Source organism: Protomyctophum parallelum (genome assembly GCF_964188405.1).
Source record: "Protomyctophum parallelum genome assembly, chromosome: 3".
NCBI lineage: Eukaryota > Metazoa > Chordata > Actinopteri > Myctophiformes > Myctophidae > Protomyctophum > Protomyctophum parallelum.
This window is the reverse complement of record NC_139698.1, coordinates 32,999,914-33,016,745: the sequence shown is the minus strand read 5'-3', so window position 1 is coordinate 33,016,745 and position 16,832 is coordinate 32,999,914. Positions and strand designations below refer to the sequence as shown.

At 43.5% G+C, this 16,832-nt stretch overlaps 1 protein-coding gene across 1 annotated transcript; it reads right to left on the bottom strand.

Moving 5' to 3' along the window:
- Positions 1-7,818: 7,818 nt before the first annotated feature.
- Positions 7,819-14,440, bottom strand: mc5ra (melanocortin 5a receptor; the record flags this gene model as incomplete). Its single annotated transcript, XM_083762135.1, has 5 exons — positions 7,819-8,389; positions 9,594-9,782; positions 12,497-12,603; positions 13,448-13,622; positions 14,325-14,440. 5 exons carry the CDS (start codon positions 14,438-14,440, stop codon positions 7,819-7,821), a joined length of 1,158 nt encoding a protein of 385 aa, XP_083618261.1.
- Positions 14,441-16,832: the final 2,392 nt, after the last annotated feature.

The following is a 16,832-nucleotide window of genomic DNA, read 5'->3' as shown; positions in this document are numbered from 1 at the left end:
TTTCTGCATGGATATGATGATGTTGTACAAGTCAGTCAAGTACTTTAACTCTGTATTCAACAGGTGCTTTCCTCTTGTCAGTAAAAAAGCAAACAAGGTCTGTAATCCATCCCCAATTAATATAGCAAATTATAAGAAATATCGTAACAATTACAACCATCTTGTTAGAACTGCTAAGAAAAACTACTTTTCAGACAAATTCAACAAGGCTTCAAATCAAAATCACCTGGAGAGTCATCAACCAGCTTCTAAATAGTAAAAAGGCTACAGCCACTCTTCCATCTCAATTTGTTCATGAAAATAGAGTTTACTCTGACCCATCTGACATTGCATATGCTTTTAACAATTATTTTGTTAATATTGGTACAGTTCTATCAGAGAAGATAAGTCCTACAGCCGGGTCTCCATCTGAGTTTCTGACTGACCACCATCCTTCTATTCAGAGCTTCAAACCTCCTACAGAGAAGGAAATCATGGACATAATTACGTGCATGAAAGACTCAGCTGCTGGTCATGATGGTCAGATCTATCATCAAAACTAGAAATTCAATTGTTAAGCCTTTGACCCACATTTTCACCAAATCTTTAGAAACTGGAATAATACCCAATGATCTTAAAATTGCCAAAGTAGTTCCTGTCTACAAATCTGGTGACCATAGTGTATTTAATAACTACCGCCCTATTTCTGTTCTCCCATGTTTCTCAAAGATTCTGGAGAAATTAATCTTTAACCGAATGATGGAACATCTGCAGGACCATAACATAATATATTATATTCTACAGAAATGGCTATACTTCAATTGGTTGATACAATTCATACTGCATTCAATATAATAATGAATATGCTTTGGGGATTTTTCTCTACTTATCTAAAGCATTTGATACTGTTAATTATGATATTCTTCTTCAAAAGTTACTACACTATGGATTTGCTGGAATCCCTCATACATGGTTTTTAAATTCTATTCATAATCGTCAACAATTTTGTTATCATCAACGGTAAATCATCAGAGAGTGCCACCTTAAAATGTGGGGTCCCCCAAGGGTCTATACTAAGCCCACTCTTATTTCTGATTTATATTAATGATTTGGCCGCAGCTTTGTCCTCCTTGTTTCCTGTACTTTTTGCAGATGATACTAATCATCTGATCTAATCACGATCTTGAAAGTATTTTCAAAATGGTTTAAATTAAACAAATTATCACTGAACATAAAAAAATTGAATGATATTATATTTACATATTTATTTTTATAAAAGTATTGTAATTCTAACACCTGTCTGTCTATAGGAGATGCTCCAATCACTCAGGTTACATCAACAACCTTCCTTGGTGTAATTATCCATGAAAGACTAAGCTGGACAAACCACATTAGCCATGTCTGTAAGAAAAAATCAAAATCTATTGGCATTATTGGCATTAAATTCCGTAGTCTGGTTAATCAAAATTGTCTCCTAACTCTTTATTATAGCTTAATTTATCCATATCTTATATATTGCAATATCATTTGGGGAGCTACTTATAATACTCATCTTCACAAACTCCACATGTTGCAAAAAATATTTTCGAAGTATTGTTCCAGCCAGTTTAATTTCCTTTGCCATGTAAAGACTTTTTCCAGTTCAACAGTGATGTGCACCACTTCAATACGAGACAGGCAAATCATTTACATCTCCCAAAGTTTCGTACTGGTCTGTGTCAATTCTCCATCAGATACAGGGGGGCCCAGCTATGGAACACCTATACAGCAATCTCATCCAATTCTACTTCATTAAATAATTTCAAACATAAGTTTAGGACCCACTTAATTGACCAGATCACTTCATTATATTTCTTTGTATCATCTCTTCTTTTCTCTAATCATGTACTGTAGATAGCCCAGTATTGTTTTTAGTTTTGTTGTTTTATTGCAATCATGTATTCTGGATACATTAGTTCTACAATATTTCATTATGTTTTACATAGGTAGAGGCCTCGTATAAGATGTTTCATTGTGATTTACATAGGGTAGAGGCCTCGGATATTGTTCACTGTATTGTTTTATACTGTGCTGAATAAATAAATAAATACAAATATCATAGTTTCTGGACCAAAAAGATATTCATCTATCCTATCTGTATGAAACCCAGACGGCGCTGAGTCTCTCTCTCTCTCTCTCTCTCTCTCTGTGCGTGTGTGTGCGTGATTGAGAGAGAGAGAGAGAGGCAGCAGCACAAGCACTCTTCTTTTTGGCTTTTAAACAAGATCAAATCAGCAAAATACAACCATCTTTACTCATATTCATTCATATCAATCCTTAGCCCTAATGTAATTTCTTCAAATCCTTTTTGAAATGAGAAGGATTGCATACGTCCATCAACACTATGCAATTGTCAAGATATGCCATTTACACCTTGGATAAGAGAAATAGTATTTTTAATAATTCATGGGGTCACATGCAGGGCACAATATCATATACCATAAACTGGTCCCCAACACATTGCCACCATTTAAGGTCTAATATCAAGAAGTTTTTTGTATGAATGATAATGTAAACATTTAGCAAGTTTAAGTTATATCGCCTGTTGAATTAAAAGGGGAAAAGGTCCCAGGGGGGGTGGGAGTCCCAAACGTAGAGTGGATTTATGCAGCAACAAAGCTAAGCCACCTACTACACATGCTCAATAATGATGATGGCACCGTCAGAGAAAAGGCCAGGGCATCACTCCTACTGGACCTGCGCAGGAGGAAGGTACCCCTGGCTGCTGCAGACCAGAATAACTTCCTCAGCTTTAGGAGGAAAGACTCTGGGAAACTGGACTCACAAGCCAAGGGCTTGATTGACCAGATCTGAACGACCCCTGCCATCGGACAGGCGTCCAGCTAAAATGGGCAAAAAACAACTTGTGCCAATCTCTGATGGATTAATTACAGACTCCAGCGTGGTAGTGGAGGCTACCCTCGCTCACCAGGGAGGGGACACTAGACCACAGGAAGAAACGGCAAGAAGGGTTCTGCTTAGTAAAATACAGACTGAAGCCAAACAACATTGGCGTGGTCTTCGACTGCAGGGAAAGTTGGCCTGTGTTTATTCAGCTGGTTTCACATTCGATTTACAAAAATGCTGCTATTGGGGAGGATGTTTTAAAATTCACCATCAAAGCAAGACTGCAAGTATTACCAACCAAATACAATCTATCAATCTGGTATCCCGACACCCACACTCAACTCTGTATAAACCATCATGATTCTGAACAACACCTAGAATCCATCGGGAGGACGTCTGGGAGGCCGAGACGAGACGGTCAAGACGTCGTCGGGTGGACGGCTGGAAGACCGAGACGAGGCAGCGGAGTCATCCGGCGGACGGCCTAGAGACCGAGACGAGGCAGCGATGTCATCCGGCGGACGGCCTGGAGGCCCAGGAGACGGGGCTGCAGGAGACGAGGATGCTTCAGACTCCGGAGACGGGACCCCAGAGGTGCTGCAGGCAGAGGTGAGGCCAGAGGTGCAGCAGGCAGAGGTGAGGCCAGAGGTGCAGCAGGCAGAGGTGAGGCCAGAGGTGCAGCAGGCAGAGGTGAGGCCAGAGGTGCAGCAGGCAGAGGTGAAGCCAGAGGTGCTGCAGGCAGAGGTGAAGCCAGAGGTGCTGCAGGCAGAGGTGAAGCCAGAGGTGCTGCAGGCAGAGGTGAGGACAGAGGTGCAGCAGGCAGAGGTGAAGCCAGAGGTGCTGCAGGCAGAGGTGAAGCCAGAGGTGCTGCAGGCAGAGGTGAAGCCAGAGGTGCTGCAGGCAGAGGCGAGGCCAGAGGTGCAGCAGGCAGAGGCGAGGCCAGAGGTGCAGCAGGCAGAGGTGAAGCCAGAGGTGCAGCAGGCAGAGGTGAAGCCAGAGGTGCTGCAGGCAGAGGTGAAGCCAGAGGTGCTGCAGGCAGAGGTGAAGCCAGAGGTGCTGCAGGCAGAGGCGAGGCCAGAGGTGCAGCAGGCAGAGGCGAGGCCAGAGGTGCAGCAGGCAGAGGTGAAGCCAGAGGTGCAGCAGGCAGAGGTGAAGCCAGAGGTGCAGCAGGCAGAGGTGAAGCCAGAGGTGCAGCAGGCAGAGGTGAAGCCAGAGGTGCTGCAGGCAGAGGCGAGGCCAGAGGTGCTGCAGGCAGAGGTGAAGCCAGAGGTGCTACAATTTACAATTTACAATTTAGGCATTTAGCAGACGCTCTTAATCCAGAGCGACTTACATTAAGCAAGAACAAAAAAGCATGGGAATACATCACATAAGAACATTTATCATGAAACATGCGTAAGCTACTGTAAGAAAGTAACAGTGGAATATCTATATAATGAAACTATACATATAAACTATACATCTATACTACTATGCTATACATATGTACTATGACGTGATATGACTACATACAATGCAATTATAGTGCTGTCTACATAACATGCTATAAGTCTGTATCAAATGCTATCTAAGTCTACAGAAATGCTATCTAAGGGGGTAGGGTAAGTGCTATGGGCCATGATGGAGTCTGAAAAGGTGGGTTTTCAGACTACTGCTGGCAGAGGCGAGGCCGGAGGTGCTGCAGTCGAAACTGCAGACACTGGAGGCGGAGGTGCAGGCGGAACTGCAGGCGGGACTGCAGGCGGAGGGGGCGGAGCTGCAGGCGGGACTGCAGGCGGAGCAGCAGGCGGGACTGCAGGCGGAGGGGGCGGAGCTGCAGGCGGGACTGCAGGCGGAGCTGCAGGCGGGACTGCAGGCGGAGCTGCAGGCGGAGCAGCAAGCGGGACTGCAGGCGGAGGGGGCGGAGCTGCATGCGGGACTGCAGATACTGGAGGCGGAGGTGCAGGCGGGACTGCAGACACTTGAGGCGGAGGTGCAGGCGGGACTGCAGGCGGAGCAGCAGGCGGGACTGCAGGCACAGAAGGCGATGCTGCAGGTGGAACTGCCGACACGGGAGGCAGGCCTGCAGGGGGAGCTGCAGACACTGGTGGTCTCTGGGTAGGCTTGAGATGGCTGGTCGGGTGGGCTTGGAGACCCCGAGAGACTTTGCCCCGTTTGTTGTTACTACTGGGACCTCCCAGAGCCAGGCGTGTGCCAAAATAAGGATCCGGGGCATGAAGTCATTCAGAAAATGATTCCATTTTTGCCTTTGTTGCGTTTCAATCTCCTCTTGTGTGCAAAACACTGGTTAGGTGGAGAGGCCATGAGCCGGTTCAAAATCTTTAACCCTCCTCTGAAAACACAGTAGCTCTGCTGGGTTCATATTAATGGTCAGGTTATACTGTCAGGAGTGAGGTTTAGATTGAACCCAGGATGCAAAGCCACAGTAGACAGAGTTAAGAATTTAATAACAGAAAATAGGCAAATCTTACAGTAACAACCAGGCAGGAGAACAGTAGTCCAAACATGCTAATCTACAGAGCATGCAGAATGCAGGCAGAACAGTAGCAATCCAACAAATACAAGGCTTACTGTGTAGAAATGCAGGCAGTAAACCAGGATGGCCAAAAACACAGAGTCCAAGAACAAGCGAGACCAAACACAAGGGTGACAAGGTATAACCTGACAGTGAGTGTGTAAAATGAGTCGTCTTATAGGAGGTGGGTTGATTGGGTAAATGTTCTTAGGTGTGAAAGAGGCATATGGCACTGTTGGGCTGATGAGGGAGTGTGAGCAGGTGTGATACAAGGACTGAGAGATGGAATGGAATGTGGGAGTGGCTGAAGTGGGGACACGGTATGTGGACGTGTCACCTAGCCCTAATGTAATTTCTTCAAATCCTTTTTGAAATAAGAAGGATTGCACACGTCCATCAACACTATGCAATTGTCAAGATATGCCATTTACACCTTGGATAAGATAAATAGTATTTTTAATAATTCATGGCCATGCAGGGCACAATATCATATTCATATACCATAAACTGGTCCCCAACACATTGCCACCATTTAAGGTCTGATATCAAGAAGTTCTTTGTATGAATGATAATGTAAACCTTTAGCAAGTTTAAGTTATATCACCTGTTGAATTAAAAGGGGAAAAGGTGTAATTTTCAGTGAAATTCTAACATTCTGTAGTTAAAATACAATTTCTGTTATAGAAACTAGCTATCTCCAAAATATTAACTTTCCGGGAAATGAAAAAAACATGTTTTTAGAACAACACAACACTTATCAAAGTTGGTACAGTGACTTTATACATGGTTAGATACTTGAATGTGTCCTTGTATTATTTATCATCACTGCCCCCCCAGCACTTTGAAATGTACTAGTCTATATTCCCCATGTACAGTATCAGGCTTCAGGCCACCCTTTAACTTTTTGCTTTCTATTAACATAATTCTTTGACATAAGTTCACAGAATGTTTCACATTGTATACATGTACATGCCATGTATTGCACAGGTTATACATATTATGTCATTGTACAAACTATGATTGTATTCTTAGTTATTGTCTCTCCACCAGGCCGAAGGCATGTGGGGAGAGTATGTTTTGCACTCCGTCCGTCCGTTTGTGTGTCCGTCCGTCCGTCCGTCCGTCCGTGTGTCCGTGAACAGCTAATCTCGGCCACCGTTAACCCGGTCGATGCCATATTTTGCACACACACTCCCTGGATGCCAACGATGAACCTCTGCCCCAAACTTTCCAGAACGGCCTGTTATAGCGCCACCAGGAGGCCGCTTTGTGCAAAACAAGTTTTTGCACAGTACACCTACAGATTTTGTCCAAACAACACGCAAATTGGTACACAGTCTCTCTAGAGCCATTCAAGCAAACCGGTCTTTCAGATTTCTCAGACTCCATCCTGATGATTGGTTAAGATTGGCTTCCAAAGTTCACAGGAGTGCTCAGTTTCAAACAAAATGCTGCAAATCATGAACACATCGCGTGATTTCCGTGAAATTGTGCACCCACATTCCCACTAGGCCCAGGACAAAATGCCACATGAACAATTTCAACTCAGCCTCAAGGTGGCGCTATAACTGGCCAAAAAGTGTTTTTACCTCTAACTGCACGGATCTGTGGATAACCTGGTGGAGACCTGTGCCCAGAAGGGCACTTTTTCTAGTTAGTTATTTGTAGAGTGGACTTCCATTCTGCATGTTTGTCTAATTGTGTATTCTTTGTCTTAGAATATTGAAGGACTAAATGCTTTTCATATATAATACTGATTATTCAGTGTCTGCAATTATTCATGTCTCTTATGTTTGTAAAGCAAAAAGCAATACATCACTTACAGTAAATGCTAGGAAACAAGTGAAAACCCTTGTCAACATCCAAGCAGATATTTACAACAACCAAGAAAACAATGTGGTAATAACAATATGGTAATAATTTATACAAATCTTGTGAATATAGTTCTTTAGGCAAGCTAGCTACCTGTAATTAATTAGTTTCTATTTATATTGCTTCCCACATTCACAAACTTTAAGGGTAACTGTGTTATTCTTTACAGCCAGAAAAACTTGTCCCGTGTCATGAAACAAATCCCAATGAGTCACTTTGGATTTTATAACAACCAAACCAGTTTCCGCACGAAGCATGTGGTGGTAATGCTATATTTCCTATATCCACCTTTTTACATATTTCTTTACACTTGAAAGCACACTCCCCACCAACAATGATGGATGCTGAGGTAATTCAACAAAACAAAACAAATACTGCTTGTAAACGCACGCACGCACGCACACACACACACACACACACACACACACACACACACACACACACACACACACACACACACACACACACACACACACACACACACACACACACACACACACACACACTCACTCACTCAATATATGGTGGTGGCAATGAAAAGTGCTTGCACCACGCCACTACCCTTTTCAATACTTCCCTGGCAGAGCGCAGACATTGGCACAGGCGTTCCTCAAACTGTAACAACAAATGATCTCCTTAAACGTCTTCCTCATCTCCTGACTCCGGAAGGCGTAGATCAGCGGGTCGATCACGGAGTTGCACATGATGAGGATGAGGTACATGTTGAAGTGGGACATGAAGCACAGACAGTAGAGGTTTTGGGGACAGGAGATCATCAGGATCAGGTGGAGGAAGAAAGGAGCCCAGCAGACGATGAAGATCCCCAGCAGGATGGTCAGTGTGATGGCGCCCTTCATGCTGGCACGCTGGTGGGTGTGGTTACAGCCGGGCAGGGCGGCGATGCGTTTGACGTGCGACCGCGCCAACATGAACATGTGGCTATAAAGGGACGCCATGATCAGGAGCATGGCAAAGAACATTGAGACCAGGCAGATGACGACGAGGGTAGAGTCTGAGTAGATGATGAAGACTATCCCGCAGCCCGTGCAGAAGAGCCAAATCCCACCGATGATGCACCCGGCTCTCTTCACCGTCATTATGTTGTGGTACCTCAGCGCATAGAAGATAGTGACGTACCTAGACACAACAAACATTGTATGTAATATAATGATAATGTTATTCCCAGGCAGGAAAGGGCTGTGACTTTGTGGTGAGTGACTCACGACAAAGTCACAGCCCTGCCTACGATGAGGGTAGTGTGCAACCTCTTAGCACAAACCGACATAATCAAATGATGGCAAAGCATGCAGTTGGCAGATTAACATAGTTTTAGCAAAACAAACACAGGCGACCAGATATGATATCTCCTAGGAGACAGTGACAGCTCCTGATTACCTCTGTATATAGCCTACCCCATGGCCCCTCCCACTAGACAGACTAAATAATGGGGTGATATACAATGTCACTTCTGTTCAAAGCACAAAAATATGATATGATGCACATTTAATTTAAAGTGCAGACCTTTCCTGACAAACAGACCTGAACCCCATTTTGATTGTTTTAGGCTCCAGAGCAGAGGTGAGAGAGAGATGATTGAGATTTCACCTGTGCCACTTTTTCTAATTTGTTTCTGTTTGTGTCCATACACAACCCAGCAAGCGTGCACTCTTTGGTCCGACGTACTAACAGTCCGACATCCAAAAGTCCGACAACCAATAGTCCAACACTCCAATTGTCCGGTGATCCAATATTCAGACCATAGAAACTCCTCATTTTTAACACATTAGTCCGACAAGACATTAGTCTGACTAAAGTTATGTCAATGGTTATGCCAATAAGCCTTGGGTTCATGAAAAGCGCTAAATAAATTCAAGCTATTATTTCTTTTTTTCATAGTGAGTCGATAACGTTAATGGAGAAAGGTGGAAAATGGTAGGAGAGAAAGATTGTGAAGGACATGCAGGAAAGGGCCTCAAGCACGAGCCAGCTGCGGCAATGGTATGTGCTTTACCAGGTGAGCCATTGGATCTCAGGAGCAAGGGATTGACAACCAAACGAAGTAATTTCCCGGCCGTCCAGCATAACATGGTCACCTCGGAAAACAAGGAAGTAACCCTGACGCTTTGATTAGACAGCAGTCTGGTATTGAGCCCATCAGTCATTGTACAGAAATAACTGAATTAAATGTTTGACCAATCAGAATCAAGAATCCCTCCATTCAGAAAAGCTGTGTAATAAACTTTGATAAACACTTAAGTATATCAACATGACAGAGTTACAAACAGACCATTTACACTAATTCATGCATTCTTCCATCCGTCCATCTCCCCACCATCAGTACCTGTCAACGGCGATGGCCAGCAAGCTGCACATGGAGGCAACCACAGAGATGCAGATCATGGAGTCAAACATGTTGTCCATCTGCCTGATGAAGTGGTCTTCTACCACCAGCTGCCTGTTGTTGAGGAGGTAAATGATAATGGTCTCCCAGGCATTGGACACACTAACCAGCATGTCAGCCACTGCCAGACTGCAAAACCAAGACAAATTAGATTAAGTCAAACGGTTATCATAAATGGTAAATTTATATAGCGCCTTAATCCAAGGCGTTTTACATAGATTGTGCATTACACTAACCCATTCACACACATATTCATACACCGATGGCGGCAGAAACCATGCAAGGCACCAACCAGCACAACAGGAGAAAAGGAGGTCAAGTGCTCAAGGCCACTTCAACACTACCTCTGGGGGAGCCCAGGTTTGAACTGGAAACCTTGTGGTTGCCATCCGGCCACTCTACCCCTGAGCTACCCCGCCTATAACTTAAAGACAAATGTGTACATGGTATACAGTTGTGACCCTTTTTGTGGGTCCTGGAAGTAGTGAAAATAGCAAGTAGTGAAAATAGCCGATCTACACTACACAACATGTTGCGAAGATTTGCGTTGTGAACTTGTAGATCTGTTATTTTCACTATAGGGTACCAGGAAATGTATCAATGTGTTCCATTCATAAAATAGCCTACACAGTGAAAGCTATGGTGATAAAATTATACTCATAACGTGCATGTGTCGTGCCGTCTGGGACTGGACCCCCCCCTCTCTCGCTCTCTCACTATACGCATGCAGCCACGCACTTTTGGGCATGGAGGCACAGCGCTGAGCGCACTGATATAACAGACAGCAGCGCAAAATGTTTACAAGTTTATCGAGATGAAAGTCCCTGCTCCCCAGTCCCCACACAGTGACAGCACTCCATGTTTACGGCACAGACAGACAGAATATTCTGTAGGGTGTAGGCTATAATACACTGCAGTGTTTTTATGTGTTTTCTTAAGCAATTGATTAATTTACTCGTCCTCATTTTGATCAGGGCTTCAGTCTCCTCATTCGACCACGTCTAGTATCCACGGTAACGGGACATCTTTGCGCTGCGTAAAATATGCCTTCTCCGTCTCCAACTGTGTTCAGCTCCTCACCCGCCACATTGTTTGCTTCCTTTCCTTTATTTACTGCGGATTGCATTCACACCTGCACCGAATCGTAATCAAGTGCGATTGGAAGCGAAGCGAAACCCCCATTTTTGCTCGGAGTAAAATGCGGTTCTTTGATACGCATTAGGATTAGAATGAGCCTTCACACCTGCCAAACGAAGTGCACTTTCTGAAAATGCGCAGCAGGATTCGTTTTAATCGCAGCAAAGCTCTCTGGTGTGAATGTGACCAAAGTTGGGGAACCACTAAGCCTAGAGACTATAGACTGCACTGCAGGTCCTTTTGCATGCATTGCATTTCTCTGCTGACGGGAAGAAACCACATAACTAATGTTCATTTTTCAGGAAATTAAATAAATATACATTTTTCAGGAAACTAAGAAAACCGTATATTTTGAAAACAAAGCAATACTGCCTCATCAAATCAGATAGACCCTGACGAAGACCTTTTGGTCGAAACGCGTAGGTCCTGTTATTTATTTGCCTTGCTCATCATCAAATAAACTATTACATTTTTCACCAAAGACGGAGTGCCTTGGATTCTTTTCTTTTCAAGTCTGCAATTCACATTTTGACAAGCAGTACTACTTGGAGGAAGGAGACCTTTTGTCTATACTGCCTCATCAAAGTTGGTGTTGTGATTTCATATATTGTCAATTACTTGCATGAGAGGGGGAGAGGTGGTGGAGTTAGTTGCTCTAGCAGACAGTTTGAGGGTTCAATGGAGTTAAGAGGTTTTGTCCAAAGCGAAAACAACACACAGACGTAAAGGGTGTTCAATAGCACTGATTTATGCAAAAAAGAAAAAGAGAGTTAGGAGGTTTCCTCCCAGCAGCAACTAAATGGTTTCCCTGTGTGCATTCACTGCATTGATGTCTGTTGTTTATTATTGTAATGTGTATGGTAGAAAGTAAAACTTTATTATTTGTCTCCAAGTTGTGTAGCAGAGACAGATAAATAAATAAATTAACATTTCTAATAAATACTATTAAAACTAAAACGCTGTGGGCGCTGGGGTCATGTTCCCTCCTCCGTGTCATCAGTGGGCCATACCAGACTCGAGGCAGGGTTGGTGAAAGGGCCTTTCTGTGTGGAGTTTGCATGTTCTCCCCGTGTCCCCTTGGTAGGTACCCTCACATGTTCTCCCCGTGTCCCCTAGGGTCACTGGGAGAACAAAAAACATGCCGTAATCCTGGTCTCAACTACCTCCCCCTGGCCAGCCTGATGGAGGGGAAAGGACATGGTCGGGTGCTACGTCCGGCCGGGGAAACTCCTCTCTGTCACGTGAAAAGAAGCAGCTTGGACTCCTCATGCATAGACAGAAGCATGAGGTCAGGTCCGCTGCCCCCCCAGGTTGGAAGAGGAAGTGTAGCGCCCAGGATTAAATTAGATAATTGACACTGGATCAAAAAATAAAATAAATGAAAATATTATTAAACTAAATAAAAGTCAAAATTAAAGTGTTTTGTTTTTTTAACGCAAAGTTAAAGCCTAACAGACATGATTGGGTGGTTTTCTGTACCACCCTGTCTCTCAGCGTATGAAAGAGTATTTATATTTGTTGATTTTCTCTAAAGGGTATATGAAATGGATACCAGAAGCCAAAATCCCAAAGTCTAGGTGCAGGGGGTGCTGGTGGGTTGATTATTATTGTTTCAATTAGCGTGACCCCAGCAGATACAAATACCAGGCTCAGCACATTTTATGTTTTCCTTTCATCACAAGAGAATGTCCGAACATGTACAGTACCTGCACACAAAAAAGTACATAGGCGAATGGAGATTCTTGTTTTTCACAATGGCTGTGATGACCAGGATGTTTTCCAGCAGAGAGATGATGCCAAGAATTAGGAAGACCTAGAGCAGAGTAGAATTTTGTAGTAAAGAGTACAATTTTAGGCTTGGGTGATCGTTGCTATTTTCATATTGTGATTGCGGGTTAGATTTACTGGTTAGAGTAATTATGGAAATGCAGATGGCATTGCATCTGTTTTGAATTTGAGACCTGTTGTTTGAAGAGTTGGAGAGATTTGGGAATATGGTCTTTACCCAGATGCCAAAGTGAAATATGAAATATGAAAATCAATATAAATTAATCCTCTATTCGAACAACAGCTATCTTTTAAAGCTGCTATAAGCAATAATATGTCAACATTTTTTGTATTCAGACAGCCAGCAATGGGTAGAACGCTCCCCAAAAAGTTATATTTTGGGAACTATTGCTGGCTGTCTGAATACAAGAGAAAAAAAAAGGTATGACATATTATTGCTTATAGCAGCTTTAAAGGTTTGTGTCTGGTCCAACCATATCATATCATCATGTTCTGTTTAACAATATTAACTAAGTCTTTAATATCACAATCCAAATCATACAAACATTAATACTGTAACTAGAGCAGAGCAACATTTAGGTGAGAATGCATATTGAGAATACAGATGAGATGGCAAAATAATATGTACGCCCTCATTACGTACTTGCAGGGTTCTGTACATGCACACACACACATGCACGCATGCACGCGCACGCACGCACACACACACACACACACACACACACACACACACACACACACACACACACACACACACACACACACACACACACACACACACACACACACACACACACACACACACACACACACACACACACACACACACACACACACACACACACACACACTGCACATAAAGTACAGACCTCTGTGGCGATGTGGACCTGCTCACATCCTGTAGGCTTGGATGTGCTGGACTTGCCCGGCAACAATGAGGGGGGAAGAGTGTAGTTTTGGTGATAGTTGTAACCCAGGGTGGAGTTACTGTACAGTGACTCCTGCTGGTAGGAGGATTCGTCTGACGCATTCATCTCTGCTGTTCTGGTTCAAAAGTGTCGGAGGCGAGGATCACTGCAGGACCAGGTCTACTGTGGGTTGCATTTTACTGCAGGCTGCCTGAAAGGGTAAAGAATGGAAATCAAATGCAGTATTACGTTAGGAAAGAAGGTTTATAATAAAATAGAATGATACAGGGTTCTTGATACATGATGGAGGTATGGAAGACAATTTAAGATTTGATCTAACCCTAACCCCACTGATGGTAAACTCTTCAATCTGCGAAGACTCCAGGCAAGGACAAAAGTGCAGACGACTACCGTTCGCGACTTCCTCTTTGCGGACGACTGCGCATTGAATGCCTCAAACCAGCTGGAAATGCAACAGAGCATGGATAACCTTGCCACAGCATGCACAGACTTTGGCCTTACCATCAGCACCAACCTGCTCCTCGTGCCCTGTACACTGAGCCCCTCATTAGTGTAAATGGTGAACATCTTAAGGCTGCCGAAAAGTTTGTCTACCTAGGTAGCACCCTGTCACGTGCGGCCACCATTGATGAGGAGGTCCTGCACAGGATAGCCCATAGAAGCGCTGCCTTCGGTAGACTCCACACCTCTGTGTGGGACCGTAGAGGGATCAGCCTACAGACTAAACTGAAAGTCTACCGTGCTGTTGTCCTCCCGTCCCTGCTGTACGCCTGCGAGACATGGACCGTGTATAGCCGGCATGCTCAATGGTTTTCACATGTGATGCCTCAGGAGGCTGCTCAGCATCAAGTGGCAGGACAGAGGTCCTCCACAGGGCTGGAACGGAGAGCATATGCCATGCTCAGGCGCTCCCAGCTGAGATGGGCTGGCCATGTCTGCCGCATGCCAGAGGAACGTCTACCAAAAAGGCTACTGTACGGCGAACTACAACATGGCAAGCGATCACGCGGCGGCCAGCGGAAACGCTATAAGAACACCCTAAAGGCCAGCCTCAAGAGCTGCGGTCTGGATACTGAGACCTGGGAGGCCGATGCCCAACACCGCTCCAACTGGCGCTCTGCAACATATTATTTTTTATTATTATTATTATCTGTTTGCATACTTCTATTAGTCTTCTATTATGTCTATGTATATTTGTATGTGCCTTTTATTTCATATGGTGCAAGATACCAGGGTTGTGGCTCTTTCAGAGCGGGAACTCTGGGGGTAGGGGAGGAAAAAAGGGGGGAAAAAATGTTCGAAAAATGTTGTATAATATTTTCGTGTGAACATTAATAAAAAAAACTTTGATCAACTGGCGCTCTGCAGTCAGACATGGAGTAGAGGACTCTGAAAAGCGCCGCATCCAGGAAGCCAAACTGAAGCGTTAGCCCCGAAAGACCAGAGCCAGTTCCTCCCTCTCATATGTACGCCCTCATTACATACTTGCAGGGCTCTGTACATGCATACACACATGCACGCACGCACACATGCACTGTAGCCAGCCCCCAGACACCACATGCCCTCACTGCAATAGGACATTCCGTGCACGGACCGGCCTCATCCCCCATCTTCGCACCCACAAGAAGTAATTTGGTCATCTTCGAACATGGACGAACATGATACTATCACAACCCTGTATTCTGTCTATTGTCAGAAAAATAATAAAGTCTGGATAGATCTTTTCAATGTTGTCTACAAACAGGCAATTAGATGTTTCTGTACAAACCAGACAATCTGGAAAGCATTGGATCTGCGCCTGAAGGGTTTAGAAATCAGATCATCCAATATTTGTCTAAATGCAGTCAATGATTGCATGTTTGTCATTTTGATCTATAATGGAGCAGACATTCTCTATGACTGTGTATTTGAAAATACATGAGAGTATCTGTTAAAGAAAGGGGACTATGAAAGGAACAGCACAATTAAACAGTGAGCCATGAACGTGAGGTGCAACTAAATTGTTTACCAAACCTCCCTGAAGAATAGGATTATGCCTGGGATCATACATGATTGCACCACATGTCTGTCCCAATAGTATATGCTTTAAATTAAAATAGCACAAAAACATATGGAATAATTATGGTTATTTTTTATGAAAGCTAATATTTTTTATTGCATCACAGGACAGTTTTTCTTGTCAACATCGTTAGTGAAAAACGAAACATTAGCCAGGGATCCTTTTAAATACCATATTCAACTCCTTTAAACACGGGTTAAACACTGACACACAGTGAATCTATTAATTAATTCTTATCTAATATACTCCTGACCTGAGATCCTGAGTTTCTAATTATCTAATAATTTAACAATTTGGTTCTTGCTCTGGACCTTGAAATGCACCTTAATTTAATTCTTGAGTTTATTATTATATAATTTATGTAATATTTTGCAAGATGTAAGAGTCATGCTTTTAACTTGACACAAGGTGGTATAATGACTTTTATTACACGGCTTGGTTGAATGCCTAATTGATTCTGATTGGTCAATCGCCAAATTCAGCGGTCTGTTATTTCTGGATAATGACCGTTCTATAACAGACTGATGCTTAATCAAATCCTCTGAGTACCTGCTGTGCCCAGCTGATTTACTTCTGTTTCCAACATAACAGCCATGTAAACACACACACAATTTCATTTACAGCTAAACATTGCTCTCAAAATGTTTTTGAAAACATTTGAGCGAGGAATAGACGATGCAGAAAATTCTATTCTATTCTAATTCTATTTGATCAACCCACTTCCACTTCCACTTCCGACTGCAGCTGGGCAGACACCGGCCAGTGCGACACAGGAAATACCTCGTTTTGTTGCGCTTTGGGTCAATTTATTCATTGACGCGTTGGTGGTTAATCAGCCTGTCTGTGATTTATCTATAAACAATGAGCCATACATTATCACTTACATAATTCATTGCAGCAATTTTGTTAGGCATGGTCAGATTAACTTTAGGCAATTAAAGCTTTATTTTTAAGAAAAAAGAAGAAGATGGTAATACATTATAACTTATACAATTGCGGTGGTTGTATTTGGTCTCCATGTTCTTCTATTGAGCCTTTAGATCCTGTGTCTAGGTTGGAAATGACCTTTGACACGCTCCTGTTTCTAGTTTCAGCCCGTTGACACAAACTTTGAGCTGAAGGTCAAAAATCCATTTCTCCCCAGAGCAAGCAGGTAGGCTCAATTAGTTCAGCGGTAAGAATTTCAGCACTGGAAAGTTATTTAGTGATGCTTTAATTAGTTTAAGTTCAGTTAGGCACAGTTAGTATGGTTTCATGGATTTGGTA